The 26829-nt window shown below is 45.9% G+C and overlaps 1 protein-coding gene across 2 annotated transcripts; it reads right to left on the minus strand.

The window, feature by feature from the left end:
- Window positions 1-485: 485 nt before the first annotated feature.
- Window positions 486-25382, minus strand: LOC109897240 (splicing factor, arginine/serine-rich 19). 2 transcript variants are annotated; one of them, XM_031833777.1, is made up of 9 exons: window positions 25185-25382; window positions 24700-24808; window positions 24536-24615; window positions 23589-23692; window positions 19647-23456; window positions 19424-19506; window positions 5276-5497; window positions 4233-4361; window positions 486-1653 (listed from the first exon to the last, which is right to left on the minus strand). In XM_031833777.1, the coding sequence occupies exons 5-9, from the start codon at window positions 23347-23349 to the stop codon at window positions 1504-1506; spliced, it is 4287 nt and encodes a 1428-aa protein (XP_031689637.1). In that variant the 5' UTR covers window positions 23350-23456; window positions 23589-23692; window positions 24536-24615; window positions 24700-24808; window positions 25185-25382; the 3' UTR covers window positions 486-1503. The 2 variants fall into 2 exon arrangements, with proteins under 2 accessions (XP_031689637.1, XP_020347369.1); XM_020491780.2 differs by having other exon boundaries at window positions 5276-5557.
- Window positions 25383-26829: the final 1447 nt, after the last annotated feature.

Consider the following 26829-nt stretch of genomic DNA (forward strand, 5'->3'; position numbering starts at 1 on the left):
CAGCACCCCTGTGGAACGCTTTGGACACCTTGTAATTTCCATGCCCCTGACGAATTGAGGCTGTTCTGAAGGCACAAGGGATGTGCAAGTACAACTCAATATTAGGAATAAATGTTTGGTGAACTCTGTGTCGGCCTAAAGTTTCATGCTTTTGGTTGATAAGGGAAGGGGATGGAACTGGGCCTTAATCAGTTTATAAACTTTTTGACTAACTGACAGCCTTAATAATTATATACTTACATAGTTTCAGAGGTGCTCTTGATGTTGGTTGGAGTTGACTCTTTTGGGACTATTCCATTGGTTCCAATTCTGACTGCCTGACTGGTCAAACAGTTGTAGAGATAAACTGACAGGAGTGTTCACCCACTAACAGAGACCTGACAATGAAAGGAACAAGCGCGATGATACATCCAACATAGTACACACATCCCAGGCACCCAACACGCGTTGACTCACCACATAGCTTCAACTTCCAATGTGTAAACTCATTTTCATGGTTGCTTTTAATGTTTAAATTGATATCCGTTTATTGACAGATATCACGTGGTCATGGACTAGAAAAATTACTCACTAACACTAATAGAAACCAATGGAGACTCAAACAGACTTAGCACAGAGTGTCAAATTGCACCTAAAATCTATGGCCAGTTTTGCAGTTCCCTACTTTAAATGGGTAGGGTAAGGATTGTGTGGAGGATAAAACTGATCCTAGATCTGCCTCTGTGTATGACAGAGAGGGATACACAGATGCGTATAATTACTTTAGGCTGGTGTTTACATTCTTACATAACTTAAACAGTACCTACAGTATTTAAGCCTGGTTCAGAAACAGCATTGATAAATAATCTATTACAAACAGTTCACTCAGTCAGTGACAAGTACGCTGCAAGCCTGTAAATCCATAGCTTGTAGGACAGTGACACCTTGCGTTCATTTATTTCGCTCTCTGCCTAAGCACTGATCAGAGTACAAAAACCTTCAGGGTTGGTTTCCCGGACACGGATTAAGCCTGGTCTTGGACTTAAAAGCGAACTCGCTTGTGCTCAGGAAACCGCCCCTCAAGAGTAGACTTCAAATAAAAGACGGGAACAGAAAATCAAGTGTCAAATCTCTATATTTAAACCAGCCGACCAACAACCTGACAGGTTTATACCACACAGAGAGAAAGGAGTCAGTGTAGTGTACTTACAGTATGTACAGTATGTGTGTGCGCGCACGTGTAAGTGTGTATGCATGTGTGTTCTGCATCGCTCCCATAACATTGTAATTTTTTTTATTCATATAGTGCGTGTGTATATTTTGCGGATATCTACTCAATATTTCTGTACAGCAAGACACACAGGAGACGAGAGAGGGGACGGGGCGGTTACGAGTTTACATGGGGACAGCAAATAGGGAGGTGAATAAAACAAATGTCACTCTACGGCCTCAGTGGGCCCAGTCACGTGCAAAGAGTGGGCAGCAGAACCAATGGGAGTAGTGTGAGAGCGACCCCTTCTCCAATCAATAGGAGGAATCCATCTCTCTGTCCTCCCTCACTTCCTCATCCATCTTTCGACCGTGCTTCCTGAAGTACTTGTACCTCTGAACATAAAGCTTGACCAGGTTGCTCACCTTGACCGGGTTGATCTCTCCATTTCGACTGTGGCAGATCTGAGAAGCAGAGACAACCACACACACACACACACACACAGGTCGGTATTAGTCATAAACACACTATATCAAATTGCTGTTAAACTAACTACAGTAATTTCGCTAGGCTGTAATTACTTACAATGTAATGTAATTACAACTTCCAATTGTTACTGTGTTGGAACATAGTTACATATTCTGCATTATAAACCAGGTAGTTTGCATCCTGGATGCTTATTTGCTGAAACAGAATTCCAGCCTTGTGTATATTAGACAATATACCACAGGTATGATGCAAAAATACTTGTTTTACTGTGCTTTTTTGTTGTTGTTTATAATAGCAATAAGGCACCTCTGAGGTTTGTGGTATATGGCCAATATACAGTTTCGTGTCGTGCATAAGAAAAGCCCTAGCCAATGCCGTTTTAGAGAATTTGGCAGTATGTCTAACTGGCCTCACACTGAACAAAAATATAAACATACAACAATTTAAAAGATTTTACTGGGTCACAGATCATATAAGGAAATCAATTAAATAAATAAGGCCCTAATCTATGGATTTCACATGACTGGAAATGCAGATATGCATCTATTGGTACAATACAAAAAAAAAAAAAAGTATGGGCGTGGATTAGAAAACCAGTCAGTATCTTGTGCGACCACCATCTGCCTCATGCAGCGCGAGACATCGCCGTCGCATAGAGTTGATCAGGCTGTTTATTTTATTTATTTTTTATATTATTTTTTACCTTTATTTAACTAGGCAAGTCAGTTAAGAACAAATTCTTATTTTCAATGACGGCCTAGGAACAGTGGGTTAACTGCCTGTTCAAGGGCAGAACGACAGATTTGTACCTTGTCAGCTCTGGGATTTGAACTTGCAACCTTCCGGTTACTAGCCCAACGCTCTAACCACTAGGCTACCCTGCCGCCTGTGGAATGTCGTCACACTCTTCAATGGCTGTGAGAAGTTGATGGATATTGACGGGAACTGGAACGTCGACCCAGAGCATCCCAAACATGCTCAATGGGTGACATATCTGGTGAGTGTGCAGGCCATGAAAGAACTGGGACATTTTCAGCTTCCAGGAATTGTGTACAGATCCTTGCGACATGAGGCCATGTGTTATTATGCTGAAACATGAGGTGACAGCGGTAGATGAATGGCACGACAACGGGCCTCAGGATCTCATCAGTGTCTCTGTTCATTCAAATTGCCTTCGAGAAATTGCAGTCGTGTTAGTTTTCCGTAGCTTATGCCTGCCCATACTATAACCCCACCCCCACCATGGGGCACTCCATTCACAACATTGACATCAGCATACCGTTCTCCCACACACGGTGTCTGCCATCTGCCCAGTACAACTGAAACCGGGATTCATCCGTGAAGAGCACACTTCTCCAGCTTGCCAGTGGCCATCGAAGGTGAGCATTTGCCCACTGAAGTCAGTTACGACGCCAAAACTGTAGTCAGGTCAAGACCCTGGTGAGGACTACGAGCATGCAGATGAGCTTTCCCTGAGACAGTTTCTGACGGTTTGTGCAGAAATTCTTTGGTTGTGCATACCCACAGTTTCATCAGCTGTCCGGTTGGCTGGTCTCAGACGATGCCGCAGTTGAAGAAGCCGGATGTGGAAGTCCCGGGCTGGCGTGGTTATACATGGTCTGCGGTTCTTATGAACATTACATTCTCTGGCAACAGCTCTGGTGAACATACCTGCAGTCAGCATGCCAATTGCATGCTCCATCAAAACTTGAGACATCTGTGGCAGTGACAAAACGGCACATTTTAGAGTGACCTTTTATCGTTCCCAGCACAGGGTGCAACTGTGTAATGATCATGCTGTTTAATAAGCTTCTTGATATGCCACACCTATCAGGTGGTTGGATTATCTTGGCAAAGGAGAATGCTCACTAACAGAGATGTAAAACAATTAGTGCACAAAATTGAGAGAAATAAGCTTTTTGTGCACATGTTTTTTTTATTTTATATTACAGCTCATGAAACATGGGACCAACACTTAACCTGTTGTGTTTATATGTGTATTGGCCAATATAACACACCCCCTCGGGCCTTATTGCTTAAATATTCTACACTCCCTCTGGCCTTATTTATGAAGTCTACTTCCAACAACTGCCAATACCTGTTTGTGGAAATTCTATAAACATTCACAAACAGGTCAAAAGTAATTGTACCGACACCACACCACTCAGTCTAGTAATTATGCCAATCTTTAAACATTGTGTTAGCCAATCTATTAAAATGTCACAAACAGGTTGTTATTCCTATGGAACAAAATGCACCTACACTCGATTACTGAGAGACACTACAGCCTAAACCCAAAAGCCTGACCACTGGCAGAGCAGACTTTTTTGTTCCAGCCCAGCACTAACACACCTGATTCAATTGTTTATCAAGTCATTCATAGAATAAGGTGTTTGTTTTACACCATCGAATAACAAAGTTAACAACACGGTGTGCCTAGCCACTTAATAACAGCGTACTTAAACCATGTAATAACACTAATAACATTGTGCTAAACCATGTAATAACAAGGTAATAAAGCTAAAGCAGGTTTATGGTTAGAGGGCTGGGTTACCTTGGTTACTGCCTTTCTCAGGATGTCCTTGTAGTCGTCCTTGTTGATGTCTTTACGCTGGTAGTAAGGCTTAATGGCCAGCTTCACCTCCTCCACCGCACGCTCCTGAGTGTGGAGCTTCTTCAGGTACTGAGAGCAAGAGAAATAAAATAAGAGGTGCAGTACTAGTGTTGCACGGTATACCGAAACGTCACTACTTTTCAGACACCAGAGCATGAAAAACTGTTTTGCAGTAGAATGTTACTTTCGGTACTTCTGTCAAATGTGTCTCACGGGTCAAGCTGTTCTTATCAGCGCAGTTGACCCCTTATTATAGAGAGCACAGTGCCTGCTCCACTTGCTAGCCTGCACTGGGAGTCTGGGCTGCATTCATATAAGCTCCCACTCATGCTGCACAGAAGTTAAGACTTGAATAATGCGACAAGGCATGTAGATGTTGAAACTGTTAATTACTGATTCGCAAAACAAAGTCAATACAGACTAGAACCCTTTACAATGGAAGAATATACCGATAGTGTCCAGCTTTGTAGGCTAACTTTCCTTGCTAGGTGACAGCTGAAGCTAACATCAATTCACTACCCTAGTGAATTTGTTTGTGATGATATGCAAACTAAGGCATAATATTGATTTCATAGCTGATTGCCAATAAAAACTTTATGGATTAACTTATTCGGTCTCTTTCTCATCTCTCCAAAATATGATCTATTGCCTTGTGAATGACATCATTAAAGAGACAAACATTCTCATGAAAAAAGCTACTTCAATACAAATGCTGTTGATGAACACAATAAAATGTGTCCCAAAATGGAAGGGAAATGGGAAATGGTAGCCCCATGTATTCACCCAAAAACAAGTTCGATAACTCAATGCATGCACACACTCCAATTGAATATGCATTCACCTGTATTGTGGATATGCTACAGATTTATTTACCATTGAAATAAATGATTACCATTATGTAGTTAGATTGTTTTTACCTAAGTCAAACTTAATTGATTCATTAATGCATACATGGCTGTCTCTGGAAAAAAAAAGTTTGCTACCTTGTCAGGGTCCTTGCTCTCGTTGTCCCAGCCGATATCACTGGAGTCTCCGGACCCTCCCGAGAACCCAGAGGGCATGAGAGGGGGTGGGGTCTGGGCACAGCCGCCACCCAAAGACATGCCAAGGTGCAGGTGGTTGGGCGGGGTTTTGGTGCAGCCCACCAATGGGAGGGCGCTGTGCAGGATGAACTGAGCAGGGGTGGGGCCAGGGGAAGGAGGAACCTGGGAGGAGGAAGAAGGGGCATGCTGCGATGAATGGTTCTGATTGGTTTGGGAGAGAATCTGCAAGAGAGAGATGGAAGGTATGATGAGAAATGGTTGATCAGATATCAAACACCTTCAAAACAATCCAAGACAAATATGTAACACGTATACAGTGCCCTTAGAAGGTATTTACCTCCTTTGACGTTTTCCACATTTTGTTGTGTTACAGCCTGAATTTAAAATAGATTCAATTGAGACTTTGTGTCACTGGCTTACACACAATACCCCACAATGTCAAAGTGGAATTATGTTTTTAGAAATGAAAGGCTGAAGTGTCTTTAGTCAATAATTATACAACCTCTTCAGGAGGTTCAGGACCAAAAATGTGCTTAACAAGTCACATAAGTTGCATTGACTCACTGTGTGCAATATTGGTTTAATTTTTTTATGTCACCTTTATTTAACCAGGTAGGCTAGTTGAGAACAAGTTCTCATTTGCAACTGCGACCTGGCCAAGATAAAGCAAAGCAGTTCGACACATGGAATAAACAAACATACAGTCAATAAATAATACAGTAGAAAAAGGTTAATATACAGTATGCGCAAATGAGGTAGGATAAAGGAGGTAAGGCAATAAATAGGCCATGGTGGCGAAGTAATTACAATATAGCAATTAAACACTGGAATGGTAGATGTGCAGAATATATAGAGAGTCGGCCCGAGAATGAATGAATAAATAAGTGTGTGTGTATGTGTATATATATGTACAGTATGGGGATGAGGTAGTTGGATGGGCTATGTACAGATGGGCTATGTACAGATGGGCTATGTACAGATGGGCTATGTACAGATGCAGTGATCTGTGAGCTGCTCTGACAGCTGGTGCTTAAAAGCTAGTGAGGGAGATATGAGTCTCTAGCTTCAGTGATTTTTGCAGTTCGTTCCAGTCATTGGCAGCAGAGAACTGGGAGGAAAGGCAGCCAAAGGAAGAATTGGCTTTGGGGGTGACCAGTGAGATATACCTGCTGGAGCACGTGCTACGGGTGGGTGCTGCTATGATGACCAGTGAGCTGAGATAAGGCAGGGCTTTACCTAGCAGACTTGTACATGACCTGGAGCCAGTGGGTTTGGCGACGAGTATGAAGCGAGGGCCAGCCAACGAGAGCGAACAGGTCGCAGTGGTGGGTAGTATATGGGGCTTTGGCACCGATATACCGATTTTTTAAATGTATATATCTATATTTTTTTATACCTTTATTTAACTAGGCAAGTCAGTTAAGAACACATTCTTATTTTCAATGACGGCCTAAGAACAGTGGGTTAACTGCCTCGTTCAGGGGCAGAATGACAAGTTTTCACCTTGTCAGCTCGGGGGACCCAATCTTGCAGCCTTACAGTTAACTTGTCCAACGCAAAAACGACCTGCCTCTCTCTTGTTGCACTCCGCAAGGAGACTGCCTGTGACGCGAATGCAGTAAGCCAAGGTAAGTTGCTAGCTAGCATTAAACTTCTTATGAAAAACAATCATAATCACTAGTTAACTACACATGGTTGACGATATTACTAGATATTATATAGAGTGTCCTGCGTTGCATATAATCTGACTGAGCATACAAGCATACAAGTATCTAAGTATCTGACTGAGCGGTGGTAGGCAGAAGCAGGCGCGTAAACATTAATTCAAACAGCACTTTTTGTGCGTTTTGCCAGCAGCTCTTCGTTGGGCGTCAAGCATTGCACTGTTTATGACTTCAAGCCTATCAACTCCCGAGATGAGGCTGGTGTAACCGAAGTGAAATGGCTAGCTAGGTAGCGCTTACTAATAGCGTTTCAAACGTCACTCGCTCTGAGCCTTGTAGTAGTTGTTCCCCTTGCTCTGCATGGGTAACGCTGCTTCGGTGGTGGCTGTTGTCGTTGTGTTGCTGGTTCGAGCCCAGGGAGGAGCGAGGAGAGGGACGGAAGCTATACTGTTACATAATCGTCGACCTCTAGTCCAGAGTAATGATGCTGGACGGGAGGGCAGGTGCGGGCAGTGATCGGTTGGAGAGCATGCATTTAGTTTTACTTGCATTTAAGAGCAGTTGGAGTCCACGGAAGGAGAGTTGTATGGCATTGAAGCTCATCTGGATGTTAGTTAACACAGTGTCCAAAGAAGGGCCAGAGGTATACAAAATGGTGTCGTCTGCGTAGAGGTGGATCAGAGAATCACCAGTAGCAAGAGCGACATCATTGATGTATACAGAGAGACTGCCAGAGGTCCGGACAACAGGCCCTCCGATTTGACACACTGAACTCTATCAGAGAAGTAGTTGGTGAACCAGACGAGGCAATCATTTGAAAAACCAAGGCTGTTGAGTCTGCTGATAAGAATGTGGTGATTGACAGAGTCGAAATCCTTGGCCAGGATGATGAAGACAGCTGCACAGTACTGTCTTTTATCGATGGCAGTTATGATATCGTTTAGGACCTTGAGCGTGGTTGAGGTGCGCCCATGACCAGCTCTGAAACCAGATTGCATAGCAGAGAAGGTATGGTGGGATTCGAAATGGTCGGTAATCTGTTTGTTAACTTGGCTTTCGAAGGCCTTAGAAAGGCAGGGTAGGATAGATATAAGTCTGTAACAGTTTGGTTCTAGAGTGTATCCCCCTTTGAAGAGGGGGATGACCGCAGCAGCTTTCCAATCTTTTGGTATCTCAGACGGTACGAAAGAGAGGTTGAACAGGCTAGTGATAGGGGTTGCAACAATTTCGGCAAGATAATTTTAGAAAGAGAGGGTCCAGATTGTCTAGCCCGGCTGATAATAGAATTTAACATTATTTTTGAATTACTTCCTCATCTCTGTAACCCACACACACAATTATCTGAAAAGGTCCCTCAGTCAAGTAGTGCATTTCAAACACAGATTCAACCACAAAGATCGGGGAGTTATTCCAATGCCTTGCAGACATTGACTATCCCTTTGTGCATGATGAAGTTATTAATTACACTTTGAATGGTGCAGCAATACACCCAATCACTAAAAAGATACAAGAGTCCTTCCTAACTCAGTTGCCGGATAGTAAGGAAACCCCTCAGGGATTTCACCATGAGGCCAATGGTGATAAAAAAAAGCTTTTTAAATCCCTCCCAATTTCGATCTTGTCTCATTACTGCAACGGTTTCGGGAGGCGAAGGTCGAGTCATGCGTCCTCCAAAACATGACCTGCCCGCTTAACTCAGAAGCACCAGTGTGGAAGGAAATACCATTCACTTGATGACTGAGGTCAGTCTGCAGGCGCCCAGCCCGCCACAAGGAATCACTAAAGCATGATGAGCCATGTAAAGTCCCCCCTGCCCAACCCTCCCCTAACCCGGACGACGCTGGGCCAATTGTTTGCACTAAAGTAAAACAGCAAAAAATGTGGCAAAGAAATACATTTTTGTCCTGAATACAAAGCATTATGTTGGTGCTAACAACACTTCAGAGTACCACTCTTCATATTTTCAAGCATGGTGGTGGCTGCATCATGTTATGGGTATGCTGGTCATCGGCAAGGACTAGGGATTGTCCTTGTATAAAAATAAACGGAATAGAGCTCAGCAGAGGCTAAATCCTATAGGATAACGTGATTCAGTCTGCGTTCCAACAGACACTTGGAGACAAATTCACCTTTCAGCAGAACAATAATCTAGAACACCAGGCAAATGTACACTGGAGTTGCTTACCAAGACAACATTGAATGTTCCTAAGTGGCCTAGTTACAGTTTTAACTTAAATCTGCTTGAAAATCAAATATTATTTGACACAAATAGTCCAGGTGGCCATTTGATTAATTGTTCAGCAGTCTTATGGCTTGGGGGTAGAAGCTGCTACGGAGCCTGTTGGACCTAGATTAGGCGCTCCGGTGCCGTTTGCCATGCGGTAGCAGAGAGAACAGTCTATGATTTGGTGACTGAAGTCTGACAATTTTTTGCGACTTCCTCTGACACCGCCTAGTATATAGGTCCTGGATGAAAGGAAGCTTGGCCCCAGTGATGTCCTAAACTGTACGCACAACGCTCTGTAGCGCCTTACGGTCAGATACCAAGCAGTTGCCATACCAGGCGCTGATTCAACCGGACATATTCAAATCAACCTCATCCCAGACTGCTGTCCCCACATGCTTCAAGATGGCCACCATTGTTCCTGTTCCCAAGAAAGCTCATGTAACTGAACTAAATGACTACTGCCCAGTAGCACTCACTTCTGTCAAGGATCATACCACCTCCACCCTATCGGTTACCCTAGACCCACTCCAATTTGCTTACCGCCCCAATAGGTCCACAGACGATGCAATCGCCATCAAGCTGCACACTGCCCTATCCCATCTGGACAAGAGGAATACCTATGTATGAATGCTGTTCATTGACTACCTGCACAGCATTCAACACCATAGTACCCTCCAAACTCATCATTAAGCTTTGGACCCTGGATCTCGACCCCACCCTGAGCAACTTGGTCTTGGACTTCCTGATGGGTCACCCCCCAGGTGGTGAAGGTAGGAAACAACATCTCCACTTTGCTGATCCTTAACACTGGGGCCCCACAAGGGTGTGTTCTCTACCCTCTCCTGTACTCCTTGTTCACCCACGACTGCGTGGCCATGCACAGCTCCAAATCAGTGAAAGTTTACAGACGACACTAGTGGTAGACTTGAATGCCAACAACAACGAGACAGCCTCCAGGGAGGAGGTGAGGACCCTTCGGAGTGTGGTGTCAGGAAAATAACATCTCACTCAAAGTCAGCAAAACAAAGAGAGGATTGTGGACTTCAGGAAACAGCAAAGGGAGCACCCCCCTATTTACATTGATGGGACAGCAGTGGAGAAGGTGGAAGGTTTTAAGTTCCTCTGTGTACATATCACGGGCAAACTGAAATGGTCCACCCACACGGACAGTGTGGTGAAGAACGCACAACAGCGCCACTTCAACCACAGGAGGCTGAAAAAAACGTGGTTTGTCACCGAAAACCCTCACTAACTTTTACAGGTGCACAATTGAGAGCATCCTGTCGGGCTGTATCACCGCCTGGTACGGCAACTGCACTGCAGGACTCTCCAGAGGGTGGTGTGGTTTGCACAAAGTATCATCAGGGGCAACCTGCCTGCCCTCCAGGACACCTACAACACCCGATGTCACAGGAAGGCAAAGAAGATCATCAAGGACAATGACCACCCGAGCCACTAACTGTTCACCCCACTTCCATCCAGAAGGCAATGTCAGTATAAGTGCATCAGAGCTGGGACAGAGAGATAGTAGCTGTTTTTCAATCTCAAGGCCATCAGATTGTTAAAACAGCCACCAATAGCACAGAGAGGAGGCTGCCTACCTACAGACTTGATATCATTGGGCACTTTAATAAAAGGAACTAGTCACTTTAATAATGCCACTTTAAGAATGTTTACATATCTCATATTACTGATCTCATGTATATACTGTATCCTTAACTATCTATTCTTTACTATCTATTGCATCTTAGCTGCTCGGTCACTGCTCATCTATATATTTTATACTTATATATTCTCATCCCATTCCTTTACTAGATTGTGTGTGTTAGGTTTTGTTGTGGAATTTGTTAGATATTACCCCTTAGATACTGCTGCACTGTCGGATCTAGAAGCAAAAACATTTCGCTACACTCGCAGTAACATCTGCTAACCATGTTTATGTTCGCAATAACATTTGAACCAGTCAGGATGCTCTCAATAGTGCAGCTGTAGAACTTTGAGGATCTGGGGACCCATGCAAAATCTTTTCAGTTTCCTGAGAGGGGAAAAGGTGTTGTCATGCTCTCTTCACGACTGTCTTGGTGTGTTTGGACCAAGATAGTTTCTTGGTGATGTGGACACCAAGGAACTTGAAACTCTCGACCCGCTCCATAACAGCCCTGTTGATGTGAATGGGGGCGTGTCTAGCCCTCCTTTTCCTGTAGTCCATGATCAGCTCCTTTGTCTTGATCATGTTGAGGGAGAGGTTGTTGTCCTGGCAGTCTCCGACCTCTTCCCTATAGGCTGTCTCATTGTTGTCGGTGGTCAGGCCTACCACTGTTGTGTCATCAGCAAACTTAATGATGGTGTTGGAGTTGTGCCTGGCAACACAGTCGTGGGTGAACAGGGAGTACAGGAGGGGAATAAGCATGCACCCGAGAGGCCCCCTGTTTAGTATCAACATGGCAGATGTGTTGTTGCTTACCCTTACCACCTGGGGGTGGCCCATCAGGAAGCCCAGGATCCAGTTGCAGAGGGAGGTGTTTAGTCCCAGGGTCCTGAGCTTAGGGATGAGCTTTGTGGGCACGATTGTGTTGAACGCTGAGCTGTAGTCAATGAAAAACATTCTCACATAGGTGTTCCTTTTGGGCAGTGTGGAGTGCAATTGAGATATCTGAGGATCTGTTAGGGCGGTATACAAATTGGAGTGGATCTAGGGTTTATGGGATAATGGTGTGTATATGAGCCATATGATCAGCCTTTCAAACCACTTCATGGCTACCAACATGAGTGCTACGGGGCGGTAGTCATTTAGGCAGGTTAACTTCGCTTTCTTCGGCACAGGGACTATGGTGGTCTGCTTGAAACATGTAGGAATTAGACTCAGGTCAGTGAAATGTCAGTGAAGACGCTTGCCAGTTGGTCCACACGTGCATTGAGTAAATGTCCAGGTAATCCGTCTGGCCCCACAGCCTTGTGAATGTTGACCTGTTTAAAAGTTCTTGCACACATCGGCTGCGGAGAGCGTGATCCCACAGATGTCTGGAACAGCTGGTGCTCTCATGCATGCGTCGGTGTTGCTTGCCTCGAAGCGAGCATCAAAAGGCAATTAGCCCATATGGTATACAAGCATCACTGGGCAGCTTGCGGCTGGGTTTCCTTTTGTAGTCCGTAATAGTTTGCAAACTCTGCCACATCCGACAATGTCAGAGCCGGCGTAGTAAGATTCAATCTTAGTCCTGTATTGATGCTTGCCTGTTTAATGGTTAATCTGAGGGCATAGTGGTTCGTATAAGCGTCTGGATTAGTGTCCCGCTCCTTGAAAGCGGCAGCTCTAGCCTTTAGCTCGGTACAGATGTTGCCTGTAATCCATGGCTTCTGTTTGGGATATGTACGTACAGTCACTATGAGGACGGCGTCGTCTATGCAGTTATTGATGAGGTCGATGACTAATGTGGTTTTCTCCTCAACGCCATCGGATGAATCCCGGAACATATTCCAGACTGTGCTAGCAAAAGTCCTGTAGCTTAGCATCCGCATTAGAGGTCGACTGATTATGAAATTTTCAACTCCGATACTGATTATTGGTGGACCAAGAAAAGCCGATACAGATTAAAATCAACCAATTTTTTTATGGATTTATTTGTAATAATGACAATTACAACTACACTGAATGAACACTTATTTTAACTTAATACCCTGCTCAAAAAAATCAAGGGAACACTTAAACAACACAATGTAACTCCAAGTCAATCACACTTCTGTGAAATCAAACTGTCCACTTAGAAAGCAACACTCATTGACAATAAATGTCACATGCTGTTGTGCAAATGGAATAGACAACAGTTGGAAATGATAGGAAATTAGCAAGACACCCCCAATAAAGGAGTGGTTCTGCAGGTGGCAACCACAGACCACTTCTCAGTTCCTATGCTTCCTGGCTGATGTTTTGGTCACTTTTGAATGCTGGCGGTGCTTTCACTCCAGTGGTAGCATGAGACGACCCAGTCTACAACCCACATAAGTGGCTCAGGTAGTGCAGCTCATCCAGGATGGAACATCAATGCGAGCTGTGGCAAGAAGGTTTGCTGTGTCTGTCAGCGTAGTGTCCAGAGCATGGAGGCGCTACCAGGAGACAGGCCAGTACATCAGGAGACGTGGAGGAGGCCATAGGAGGGCAACAACCCAGCAGCAGGACCGCTACCTCCGCCTTTGTGCAAGGAAGAGCAGGAGGAGCAATGCCAGAGCCCTGCAAAATGACCTCCAGCAGGACACAAATGTGCATGTGTCTGCTCAAACAGTCAGAAACAGACTCCATGAGGGTGGTATGAGGGTGGTATGAGGGCCCACTGGCGCCCTGTGCTCTTCACAGATGAAAGCAGGTTCACACTGAGCACATGTGACAGACGTGACAGTCTGGAGACACCGTGGAGAACGTTATGCTGCCTGCAACATCCTCCAGCATGACCGGTTTGGCGGTGGGTCAGTCATGGTGTGGGGTGGCATTTCTTTGGGGGGCCGCACAGCCCTCCATGTGCTCGCCAGAGGTAGCCTGACTGCCATTAGGTACCGAGATGAGATCCTCAGACCCCTTGTGAGACCATATGCTGGTGCGGTTGGCCCTGGGTTCCTCCTAATGCAAGACAATGCTAGACCTCGTGGCTGGAGTGTGTCAGCAGTTACTGCAAGAGGAAGGAATTGATGCTATGGACTGGCCCACCCGTTCCCCAGACCTGAATCCAATTGAGCACATCTGGGATATCATGTCTCGCTCCATCCACCAACGCCACGTTGCACCACAGACTGTCCAGGAGTTGGCGAATGCTTTAGTCCAGGTCTGGGAGGAGATCCCTCAGGAGACCATCTGCCACCTCATCAGGAGCATGCCCAGGTGTTGTAGGGAGGCCATACAGGCACGTGGAGGCCACACACACTACCGAGCCTCATTTTGACTTGTTTTAAGGACATTACATCAAAGTTGGATCAGCCTGTAGTGGTTTTCCACTTTAATTTTGAGTGTGACTCCAAATCCAGACCTCCATGGGTTGATAAATTTGATTTCCATTGATAATTTGTGTGATTTTGTTGTCAGCACATTCAACTATGTAAAGAAAAAAGTATTTAATAAACATATTTCATTCATTCAGATCTAGGATGTGTTATTTTAGTGTTCCCTTTACTTTTTTGAGCAGTGTATAATACATCAAAATCAATTTAGCCTCAAATAAATAATGAAACATAGTTTAAATAATGCAAAAACAAAGTATTGGAGAATAAAGTACAAGTGCAATATGTGCCATGTAAAAAAGCTAACGTTTCAGTTCCTTGCTCAGAACATGACAACATATGAAAGCTGGTGGTTCCTTTTAACATGAGTCTTCAATATTCCCAGGTAAGAAGTTTTAGGTTGTAGTTATTATAGGATTATTTCTCTCTATACCATTTGTATTTCATATACCTTTGACCATTGGATGTTCTTATAGGTACTTCAGTATTGCCAGTGTAACAGTATAGCTTCCGTCCCTCTCCTCGCCCCTACCTGGGCTCGAACCAGGACTACGTCGACAACAGCCACTCTCGAAGCATTGTTACCCATTGCTCCACAGAAGCCGCGGCCCTTGCAGAGCAAGGGGAACAACTACTTCAAGGTGCTGTTTGAATTAATGCTTACGAGCCTGCTGCTGCCTACCACCACTCAGTCAGACTCCTCTATGAAATCATAGAGTTAATTATAACATACAGAAATACGAGCCTTCGGTTAATATGGTCAAACTATAATTTCTATAAACTATAATTTCGAAAACAAAATGTTTATTCTATCAATGAAATGCGGAACCTTTCCGTATTTTATCTAACGGGTGGCATCCGTAAGTCTAAACATTCCTGATACATTGCACAACCTTCAATGTTATGCCATAATTACGTAAAATTCTGGCAAATTAGCTCGCAATGAGCCAGGCGGTCCAAACTGTTGCATATACCCTGACTCTGCGTCCAATGAACGCAAGAGAAGTAACACAATTTCCCTAGTTAAAAGAAATTCATGTTAGCAGGCAAAATTAACTAAATATGCAGGTTTTAAAAAAAATACACTTCTGTGTATTGATTTTAAGAAAGGCATTTAGGTCTATGGTTAGGTACAGTGGGGCAAAAAAGTATTTAGTCAGCCACCAATTGTGCAAGTTCTCCCACTTAAAAAGATGAGGCCTGTAATTTTCATCATAGGTACACTTCAACTATGACAGACAAAATGAGAACAAAAAAAATCCTGAAAATCACTGTAGGATTTTTAATTTATTTATTTGCAAATTATTGTGGAAAATAAGTATTTGGTCAATTACAAAAGTTTCTCAATACTTTGTTATATACCCTTTCTTGGCAATGACAGAGGTCAAACGTTTTCTGTAAGTCATCACAAGGTTTTCACACACTGTTGCTGGTATTTTGGCCCATTCCTGCAGATCTCCTCTAGAGCAGTGATGTTTTGGGGCTGTTGCTGGGCAACACGGACTTTCAACTCCATCCAAAGATTTTCTATGGGGTTGAGATCTGGAGACGGGCTAGGCCATTCCAGGACCTTGAAATGCTTCTTACGAAGCCACTCCTTCGTTGCCCGGGCGGTGTGTTTGGGATCATTGTCATGCTGAAAGACCCAGCTACGTTTCATCTTCAATGCCCTTGCTGATGGAAGGAGGTTTTCACTCAAAATCTCACAATCCATGGCCCTATTCATTCTTTCCTTTACACGGATCAGTCGTCCTGGTCCCTTTGCAGAAAAACAGTCCCAAAGCATGATGTTTCCACCCCCATGCTTCACAGAAGGTATGGTGTTCTTTGGATGCAACTCAGCATTCTTTGTCCTCCAAACACGACGAGTTGAGTTTATCAAAAAGTTATAATTGGGTTTAATCTGACCATATGACATACTCCCAATCTTCTTCTGGATGATCCAAATGCTCTCTAGAAAACTTCAGACGGACCTGGATACATCTGGCACTGCAGGATTCGAATCCTTGGCGGCGTAGTGTGTTACTGATGGTAGGCTTTGTTACTTTGGTCCCAGCTCTCTGCAGGTCATTCACTAGGCCCCCCCGTGTGTTTCTGGGATTTTTGCTCACCGTTTTTGTGATCATTTTGACCCCACGTGGAGCCGCAGATCGAGGGAGATTATCAGTGGTCTTGTATGTCTTCCATTTCCTAATAATTGCTCCCACAGTTGATTTCTTCAAACCAAGCTGATTACCTATTGCAGATTCAGTCTTCCCAGCCTGGTGCAGGTCTACAATTTTGTTTCTGGTGTCCTTTGACAGCTCTTTGGTCTTGGCCATAGTGGAGTTTGGAGTGTGACTGTTTGAGGTTGTGGACAGGTGTCTTTTATACTGATAACAAGTTCAAACAGGTGCCATCAATACAGGTAACGAGTGGAGGACAGAGGAGCCTCTTAAAGAAGAAGTTACAGGTCTGTGAGAGCCAGAAATCTTGCTTGTTTGTAGGTGACCAAATACTTATTTTCCACCATAATTTGCAAATAAATTCATTAAAAATCCTACAATGTGATTTTCTGGATTTTTTTTCTAATTTTGTCTGTCATAGTTGAAGTGTAACTATGATGAAAATTACAGGCCTCTCATCTTTTTAAGTGGAAGAACATGCACAATTGGTGGCTGACTAAATACTGTTTTGCCCCATTGTACATTCGTGCAATGATTGTGCTTTTTCACAAATGCACTTTTGTTAAATCATCGCCCGTTTCGTGAAATTGGCTGTGTTTGTTAGGAATCACTGCATGTACCCTGACTGCGTCGCACAGAACGCAGGAGAAGTAACACCATTTCCCTAGTTAAAAGAAATTCATGTTAGCAGGAAATATTAACTAAATACGCAGGTTTAAAATTATATAGTTGTGGATTGATTTTAAGAAAAGGCATTGATGTTTATGGTTAGATACACATTTGTGCAACGAGTGCTTTTTTCGCGAATGCGCTTGTTAAATCACCTGTTTGGCGAAGTAGGCTATGATTCGATGATAAATTAACAGGCACCGTATCGATTATATGCAACGCAGGACAAGCTAGATAAACTAGTAATATCATCAACCATGTGTAGTTAACTAGTGATTATATTAAGATTGATGGGTTTTTTATAAGATAAGTTTAATGCTAGCTAGCACCTTACCTTGGCTCCCTTGTTGCACTCGCATAACAGGTAGTCAGCCTGCCACGCAGTCTCCTCGTGTAAGTGCAATGTAATCGGCCATGATCGGTGTCCAAAAACGCTGATTACCGATTGTTATGAAAACTTGAAATCGGCCCCAATTAAATCGTCCATTCCGATTGATTGGTCGACCTCTATTCCGCATCATCTGAACACTTCCGTATTGAGCGTGTCACTGGTACTTCCTGCTTTAGTTTTAACTTGTAAGCAGGAATCAGGAGGATAGAATTATGGTCAGATTTTCCAAATGGGAGGGCGAGGAAGGGCGTTGTATGAGTGTCTCCATGTGTGAAGTAAAGGTGGTCTAGAGTTTTTTCCCCCTTTGGTGACGCATGTGACATGCTTGTAGAAATTACAGAAAATGGATTTAAGTTTGCCTACATTTAAGTCCCCGGACACTAGGAGCGCCGCTTCTGGTTGAGCATCGGTTTGTGATGGTAAATAGACAGCTACGAAAAATATAGATGAAAACTTGGTCGACTTGCTTTGTTAAATAAAGGTAAAATTAAAATTGACACAAAACAAATTGTGTTGTCTACAGCTTATCATGAGGTACTCAACCTCAGGCGAGAAATACCTCAACTTCCTTAATATTAGACATCGTGCACCAGCTGTTATTGACAAATAGACACACCACCACCCCTCTTCTTAACGGACGTAAAAAAACCCAGCCAACTGTTTATTATCCGTGTTGTCGTTCAGCCACGACTCTGTGAAACATACGATTTTACAGGTTTTAATGTCTCGTTGGTAGGATAGTCTTGAACGGAGCTCATCCAGCTCATCAAACGCATTAACCTGTAGTGACGCCCAGCCCGTGAACGGGACCGTTATCATCATCTGACACTAATTAGCATAACGCAACGGACATAAATATTCCTATTCATGAAAATCACAAGTGAAATATTGGAACAGAGCTTAGCCTTTTGTTAATCACCCTGTCATCTCAGATTTTCAAAATATGCTTTACAGCCAACGCTAGACAAGCATTTGTGTAAGTTTATCATAGCCTAGCATAGCATTATGCCTTGCTAGCAGCAGGCAAACTTGTCACGGAAATCAGAAAAGCAATCAAATTAAATCGTTTACCTTTGATGAACTTTGGATGTTTTCACTCAGGAGACTCCCAGGTAGACAGCCAAAGTTCATTTTTCCCAAAATATTATTTTTGTAGGTGAAATAGCTTCGTTTGTTCTTCACGTTTGGCTGAGAAATCGCCTGGAAATTGCGGTCACCACAACGCCGAAAAATATTCCAAATTAGCTCCATAATATCGACAGAAACATGGCAAACGTTGTTTAGAATCAAGGTGTTTTTCTAATATCTATTCGATAATATATCCGTCGGGACAATTCCTTTTTCTCTAGGACCAATTGGAGTAATGGCTACCTCTGCACTTTACGCGAGAATCTCTCTCTCTCTTACGCAATGTGCTATTCTTCAACAGAAATGCGTAAAACTATGTCACAATGCTGTAGACACGTTGGGGAATACGTAGAAAGCGTAAGCTCGTTGATGGTACATTCACAGCCATATAGGGAGTCATTGGAACGCAGCCCTTTCAAAACCTGGGGCACTTCCGGATTGGATTTTTTTCAGGCTTTCGCCTGCAACATGAGTTCTGTTATACTCACAGACAATATCTTTACAGTTTTGGAAACGTTAGAGTGTTTTCTATCCAAAGCTGTCAATTATATGCATATTCTAGCATCTTTTCCTGACAAAATATCCAGTTTAAAATGGGAACGTTTTTTTTTCTCCAAAAATGAAAATACTGCCCCCTAACACCAAGAGGTTATTAACACTTTTTTGGTTACTACATAATTCCATGTGTGTTATTTCCTTGTTTAGATGTCTTCACCCATTATTCTACAATGTAGAAAATAGTAAAAAGAAAAGAAAAACCCCGGAATGAGTAGGTGGGTCCAAACATTTAACTAGTACTGTGTATATATACCCCCACACTGATTACGGAATATAATAATTACTCAAAGACACACACACCTGGCTGGTAGCATGGATGAACTCCTGGGCTTTGGCTCTACTTGCGATATTGGCCTCTTCCATCTTAAACAGCAGAGCTGTCACTGAAATACAGAGCGCATGGGGTTAGTAAAACCTTATACATATTATATACACTTCATAGTAGCAACAGGAATACACAAAAACGTACCAAAACTGCACCTGTTGACATTATTATAATGAATGCTACTGACAAGAGACTTACATGCTAAAACTCCTCCGGCCGTGCAGTCCACTCCTGTCTGCAGACTCCAGGGGAGGGTAGGGGCAGCAGCAGGGGGAGGTGGGGGTGGTGGCAGCTTGTTTGCCGAGGAGGAAGAAACAGAAGAGGAGGAAGAGGAGGAGGGGTCTGTGGAGGAAGGAGGAAGGGAAAGCGAGGCAAGGGCAGAGACAGATGAGGAGGAACAAGGGGGTGAGGCCAGGGATTTGGGGTCTTCGTCTAGAGGGAGTGGCTTCATGTTGGAGGGGCCGTACTGTGAGAGGCCTCCCCCCTGGGACGAGGGACTGGAGGGGGACAGGTTTAGGGTGCTCTGGGTCTGAGTGGGGCAGTCCTCGGGTAGGAAAGAGGGCTCAGGAGTCTTACAGCTGCTGTCCACTGTCTGAGAGTCGGGAGATGACTCCCGAGCATCACGCGAGGCGGTGAGGGAGGGCGGAGGGGTGTGGGGGGGTGAGGAGGACGGGGGGAGGACACTGGTGGAAGAGGATGATGAAGAGGATGAGGAAGGGGTTGGACCAGCTGGACCAGAGTGCGGACTGGAGGGTTTAGCCCCCACTCCTGATTGGATGTCGGAGGAAGACCCACCCCAGCCGCCGCCCTCAGAGCTACAGTTGGCTATAGCGCCATCCACGTCCGTCAAACCGCTGGCTAGGCCTTTCTCTCCCCGCGTCTTCTTCGCCAGCCGCCTCCTACGCTTGGTTGCTAGGGACAATGAGGGTGAAGACGCCGAGGAGGATGTGGAGGTGGTAGAGCTGGGCTTGGCCTTCTTGGACTTCAGCGCTGCCACCGTGGGATTAGCCAGCAAGGAGGAAGGTGGAACGGCCAGGGAACTGCGTCTGCCCACCTTCCCCAGGTCCTTTTTGCGTCCACTCAGCAATAGAGGCTCAGAGCACGGCTTGAGGAACGGAGATCTGCTCTCATTGTCCCTCCTAAAGACCACGGCAATGGAGCCTCCCACCACCGGCCCCCCAGAGCCCCCTACTGGCCCGCCCACCCCGAGGAGCTCCATGCCCAGCTTCCCCGAGCCCACCGGGCCCCCCGTGGTGCTGCTCACACCCTCGCGCACCAGCACTGACACTTTGGACTGCAGCTTGGCTTTCCTCCCACCACTTAATTTCTTGGACCTGCCAGACCGACCAGACTCTTTCTTTCCTCCTTTTTCCCCACGCTCTTTCTCCTTCCCCATCTTCCTCCCTCGTTTGGCCGAGGGGAGGGTGGCTGGGGCGGAGGCCAGGCCGGGGGTGGCCTGGGTTGGGGAGAGTGAGGAGGTGGAGAGCTCCTTACCTTTAGGTCGAACCGAGGAGGAAGAGGACGACTTGGACTGACCAGCTTTCTTGCCCGTTCGTGATTTCTTCTTGAAGTGGTGGCGTCCAGGTTTGGTAGCGGTCTTGGGTTTGGCGCTGAGGGCAGCGGGTTCCAGAAGCTGGGGAGGGGAGTCTTCTATAGAGGGGTAGTCTGAATCCAGAGCCTCCCCGTCCAGAGAATGCATGTCTATCTCCAGTTTGTCTGAGAAGTGGTCCGAGTCATAGCCATGGTAATGTGACGGCGGAGAGAGGGAGAGGCTCCCACGCCGGCAAATGCTGTCTTCTAACTCTTCGTCCGAGCGCCGACGGCTCTTCTTCTTCCTCTTGTGGGGCTTTTCGGAGCCCTGGGAGGGGCTGCGGGGGGAGGATGGAGCCAGCGGGGGCGATCCGGGGAGAGTGGTGGTGGTGGTCGTGGTGACCGTGATGGTGCGCTTGATGGCGAACAGGTCAGAGCCATTGAGATCCTGGATGGATGGCGGCACCACGGGTCGACCATCTCGACGTCTCTCCCTGTCCCTTTCTCTGTCCTGGTGCATTTCTCTGTCCCTTTCTCTGTCCTGGTGTCTTTCTCTGTGCCCTTCTCTGTCCTGGTACCTTTCTCTGTGCCTTTCTCTGTCCTGGTGCCTGTCCCTTTCCCGGTGCCTTGGTTCTACGCTTCCTTTGGACCTCTTGGAGCTGCCTCTTTCTCGGCTGGTCGATTTGCGGACGCCGTCTCGCTCTCTTTCCCTCTTTATCCGGCTAGAGTCTCCATCCCTCTCCCTTCTCCGGGTGTCATCTTTCTTTCTGTCCTTGTCTCGATCACTGTCTCGTTCCCCAACTCTGTCTCTGTACCGGTCTCTGTTATTCTCTCTGTCTCTGTGTCGGTCCTCTGAAGTATTTGACCAGGAGCGGCCCCCGTGGGCCTGCTGCGCTGAAGTGTTTTGTGAGCGGGGGCGTGCTGAAGATTCCGGGGTGCTCCGTCGTCTCTTCTTCCTCTTCCTGCTGTCGCTTCTGCTGCTCCTCCCTCTCTCCTTCTCCACTTTTGTTTTCTTCTCTTTCTCACTCCGCCGCCCCCTCTCCCTGTGTCTTTCCTTCCTCTCCCCACCATTCTCTCTACCAACATCCTTTTCTTTCCTTTTCTTCCTCCTCCTCTCCTCCTCCTGCTCCTCCTCCCCTACCTTGCACTCCTTTCGCTTGCGCCGCTCCCTCTCCTTGGAGCTCTTGCGGCTCTTGTCCTTCTCGGCAGTGAGCGGGGAGGGGGCCAGAGGGACGGTGTGAGGAGACGGTGGGAGGTGCTGAGGCGAGAGGGAAGAGGGGAAGGAGGAGCGGTATCTCGCATTACGCCGGCTGACCAGCTTCCTCCTCAGATCTCCTATCCCGACCACCACCTCCTCCTCTTCTTCCTCCTCCTCCTCCTCCTCCTCATCCATGGGCTCCCCATCCTCCCTGCCAGGCATCACCAGCCCCACCCAGTCCCCCTCAGCCCGCACCGACACAAAGCTATCCCCGTCCAACACCCTGAGGATCCTCTCCGGTTTGGCTCCCCTGTGGAGGAAAGGACTGCCAGAGGAGATGGGGAGGACGAGAGGAAGGACTCCTTCCCGGCCTCTCTCCTCCCTCTTTCCTCCGTCCCTCTCAGTGGCCCCAACGATCTCACCCTCCTCAATCTCAGAGTGGTCCGAGTGGTTCGCCTTCTCTCTCCTGTCCCGTACTTTCACCCGGGGCTCTTTGGTTCGGTCCAGCCTCCTCCGAAGGGGGAGAGGGAGGGAGCGCGGTGAGAGCGGGGGAACAGAGAGAGCGTCCGTGGAGTCTGGAGGAGCATTGTCTTTCTCCTCTCCTCCTGTCCTCCCAGTCTCTACCTTCCTTCTCTTCCCTCTAGCATCGCTCCCAATGCTGCTCCCTCTCTCCCTCCCTCCCCCCGTCTCACGCTCCCCTTCCTCTCTCTCTGAGGGGGGAGAGCCGGTCGGATCAAAGGGGTCGTACTTCTCCCCTTCCTCCTCCTCCGCTCCTTCCTCTCTCTCTCCTTCCTCTCTCTCTCCTTCCGTGGGGTGAAATGGGTCGTAAATCTCAGTCTCTAGCTCTTTTTGTCCGTTGGTGCCCACAAGGGGTGAGAGGCATAACAAGGGATCTGAGGAGGAGAACGAGGGGTCAGAGTGAGAGGGGGGAGCCAGGGAGGCAGAAGTGGAGGACACCACATCACCCATCATCATGCTGTTGGCACTTCCCTCCTGGATATCATTGTTGTAGCCGGTTGCCACGGCACCAGGAGAGGAGGATGAAGAGGAAGGTGGGGAGGCGGGAGAGGAGGAAGATGTGGAGGAGGGCAAGGGGCTCTTGGCAGTCTCTGTGATCCCGTGAGGAGGGACATCAGGCATCCCTTTAAGGCATGGGATTTGAGTTAAGTCCATGGCCAGGATGGGAGCTGGGCCTGGGGTAAGCTGTAGTCCAGAACTCCCTGGAGCCTGGGGTTGTGGGTGGAGGAGGGATACTGAGGGTCGGGGATTAAAGAGCAACCCTGAAAGATGAGACAAGAAATGTTAGGCCTTTATCAACCACCTGGGGCCCACAATCTGTCAAGTGTGTGTGTGTGTGTTTGGGGGAAGTAGAGTATTGTATGTGTGTATTAGAGTTGGTACAAAGTATTTACCTGACTTCCTGTTGCCTATACCAGGGGCGACAGTGGACAGGATACTGAGCAGTAACGAGCCTTCCACTCTCACCTCAGCTGTTAACTCCACTTCAAAGTCAGAACTGGAATACAAATACATCACTCATGAAACCACGCACAGTGGAACTGGCACATCTAAATTCCCTGTTATGCAATTCATTATATAGGGTCTCTCACTCTCCCATACATTTCAGCTGACTTTTCACTCTGACATCCTCTCCTTAGTCAGGCATGTGATTTTGGCCCCAATTTAGCTGTCCCAGACAAGTTTGAAATCGGAGACAAAATACCCATGGTGTTGCCTACTCGAAGCTCGCAGCTGTCACCGATGCTCGTTTAATGTGAGCGAGTCAGAGAAGAAATCTGAGGGCTACCGATCCGTCTATGAGACATCCCGATACGTTCTAAAATGTTGGATTTTATTGTCATAAAATCTGCAATGCTCTTGTAGAGTGACATGTTTAACGACAAGTTGAGAACGGTGATCAGCAAAAGCCAATGAGATCCTACCAGTGATGACGTATCACATCAGCCAGAATGTGTACAAGAGCGATGACTACTACTAGCATATGCATTTGTACTTGCCTTTAACCAAAGCGTCAAATCATTACAGCTCTGAAGTTGACAAGCAATGTTACCCAATTCTAAATGTATTGGCTTGACATTTCAACTATGTATGTCAAGCGTGAATGTCTGACTGAAAACGTTTATGAGGCGGCTTTGAGCCACAGCTCGTTCTAGCTAATCTAATTTACATATTTTTCGCGAGACAGTGTGGTATCGCGAATCCTCACGAATAAGGGAAGAATTTTATACGTGTGTAACCCCCGTCTCTGCCACTTCGTTTAGTGTGTGCACCACTACGTTGGCAGGACAAACAATTACAGGAAAGATGTTTTAATTAATGTAGCGTAGGCCGGAATTACCTGCCGAGGAGATGCTGTGGATAGCAGTGAAGAGAGACCAGGCAGGGAAGTGTTTCGGGGGTTGCATTAATGGCAGCTCCCTATACGAAGGGGACAGACAAACACACACATTAATAGCTGCTACAGTCAATGGAAGAGCTTAAAACACACACAATAACACTCACCAGTTCGCTAGGCTCGTCATCTGGGTTCTCCCTATCACCTTGGTAGCACCTCAACCTCGTCCTACTCCTTCTTCATCCTTTTCTGTTTCCTCTTCGCTGGAGTCTTTGTCTGATGATACATAACTTAAGTCAAATAACATTTTGAAGAATCTTGCAGTGTCGTGTGTGACGATGTTAGCTAGCTATCTAATTAGCCATTGCATTAACTGGAAGTGGCAAGCTAACGTTAGCCGTTGCAAAATACCTGGATCAGGCAGCACTCTCGTCTGTTGCTTGCGACACCAGTTGACCTGGCTGGTAAACTACAAACTAACTTAACTAGTAAATACACTTGATCACTGAAACTACTTATAATCGTCACGTTTTCACTGGAATCAGATTCGTCGCTAGCTAGCCAGACCTGCCAGAAATAGCAGTAACGTTAGCTAGCTAGCCAGGTTTGCTAACGTTAGCTCTCCTCCTAGCTACACCGGTCAAATACATACCTTAGATCCAGTTATATGTTTTGTCCGTTTAAATCCACAATCTTCAACTAACCTTTACTTTCTAAAACGTGACATTTACGTTTAAAATACAGTATTAAAGGTTGAGATATTGTTAAAAGCACATTAAGAGGCCCATCCCATCCATCGCCGACATTTGACTTCCCTTCACTTGAAACAAGGGCCGACGGGAATTGACGTTTTTCGTTGATCGGGCTAATTTTGGGGACGACTTCTTCTTCTTTTTCTTCGAGGTTTAACGGCGGTTGGCATCCAATTTGTTTCTTTACCGCCGCCTAATAGACTGGAGTACAACTCCCTTGTACTTTACTTGAAAAAGAAAAAATGTACTAAATAAGTACCCTACCATCTAACACTATACTCACAAATTTCAAAATTACATTAAATCAAATTAACACCCCTCCTACTCCACTAATTGAATGTATTTATTCCTATCTCATGTCATCACACTGAAAGGATGGAACATCACCACTTAACACATCCTGTAACTCTTCTGCTGTCAAGTCTCGCACACCCAAATACCTCTCTGCAGCTGCCACCACAACCTCAATTTTCTGAGACTTCTGATCCATCCGATAGACTATGTACAGCTGCAGCGATCGGTTAGCTGCTCAGATAGCAGATGTTTTTCAGCAATTTTTGCAATTCGTTCCAGTCACAGGCAGCAGAGAACTGGAACGAAAGGCGGCCAAATGAGGTGTTGGCTTTAGGGATGATCAGTGAGATACACCTGCTGGAGCGCGTGCTACGGATGGGTGTTGCCATCGTGACCAGTGAACTGAGATAAGGCGGAGCTGTACCCAGCATGGACTTGTAGATGACCTGGAGCCAGTGGGTCTGGCGACGAATATGTAGCGAGGGCCAGCCGACTAGAGCATACAAGTCGCAGTGGTGGGTGGTATAAGGTGCTTTAGTGACAAAACGGATGGCACTGTGATAAACTGCATCCAGTTTGCTGAGTAGAGTGTTGGAAGCAATTTTGTAGATGGCATCGCCGAAGTCGAGGATCGGTAGGATAGTCAGTTTTACTAGGGTAAGTTTGGCGGCGTGAGTGAAGGAGGCTTTGTTGCGGAATAGAAAGCCGACTCTTGATTTGATTTTCGATTGGAGATGTTTGATATGAGTCTGGAAGGAGAGTTTACAGTCTAGCCAGACACCTAGGTACTTATAGATGTCCACATATTCAAGGTCGGAACCATCCAGGGTGGTGATGCTGGTCAGGCAGTGAACGGTTGAAAAGCATGCATTTGGTTTTACTAGCGTTTAAGAGCAGTTGGAGGCCACGGAAGGAGTGTTGTATGGCATTGAAGCTTGTTTGGAGGTTAGATAGCACAGTGTCCAAGGACGGGCCGGAAGTACATAGAATGGTGTCGTCTGCGTAGAGGTGGATCAGGGAATCGCCCACAGCAAGAGCAACAGGCAAAGACTCAACTTCAAAACTCAAAAGAACAGACAAGGACCTTTCTGTTTCCCACTCTCACCACCCTATCTGTGTCGCATCAAACGACAAGCATCACATAAACCGGGAATCTTTGCCCCCTAACATTTACAGTGGGGCAAAAAAAGTATTTAGTCAGCCACCAATTGTGCAAGTTCTCCCACTTAAAAAGATGAGAGAGGCCTGTAA

Source organism: Oncorhynchus kisutch, linkage group LG10, assembly GCF_002021735.2.
Source record: "Oncorhynchus kisutch isolate 150728-3 linkage group LG10, Okis_V2, whole genome shotgun sequence".
NCBI classification, from domain to species: Eukaryota; Metazoa; Chordata; class Actinopteri; order Salmoniformes; family Salmonidae; genus Oncorhynchus; species Oncorhynchus kisutch.

Excerpts from the sequence above, each read along its gene's own strand:
- LOC109897240 (XM_020491780.2), bottom strand. The coding sequence starts at position 23,349 with ATGGACTTAACTCAAATCCCATGCCTTAAAGGGATGCCTGATGTCCCT. Across the intron at positions 4,362-5,275 it reads AGAGCAAGGACCCTGACAAG|TACCTGAAGAAGCTCCACAC; the intron begins GTAGCAAACTTT and ends TCTTGCTCTCAG. Across the intron at positions 1,654-4,232 it reads TGAGAAAGGCAGTAACCAAG|ATCTGCCACAGTCGAAATGG; the intron begins GTAACCCAGCCC and ends TCTGCTTCTCAG.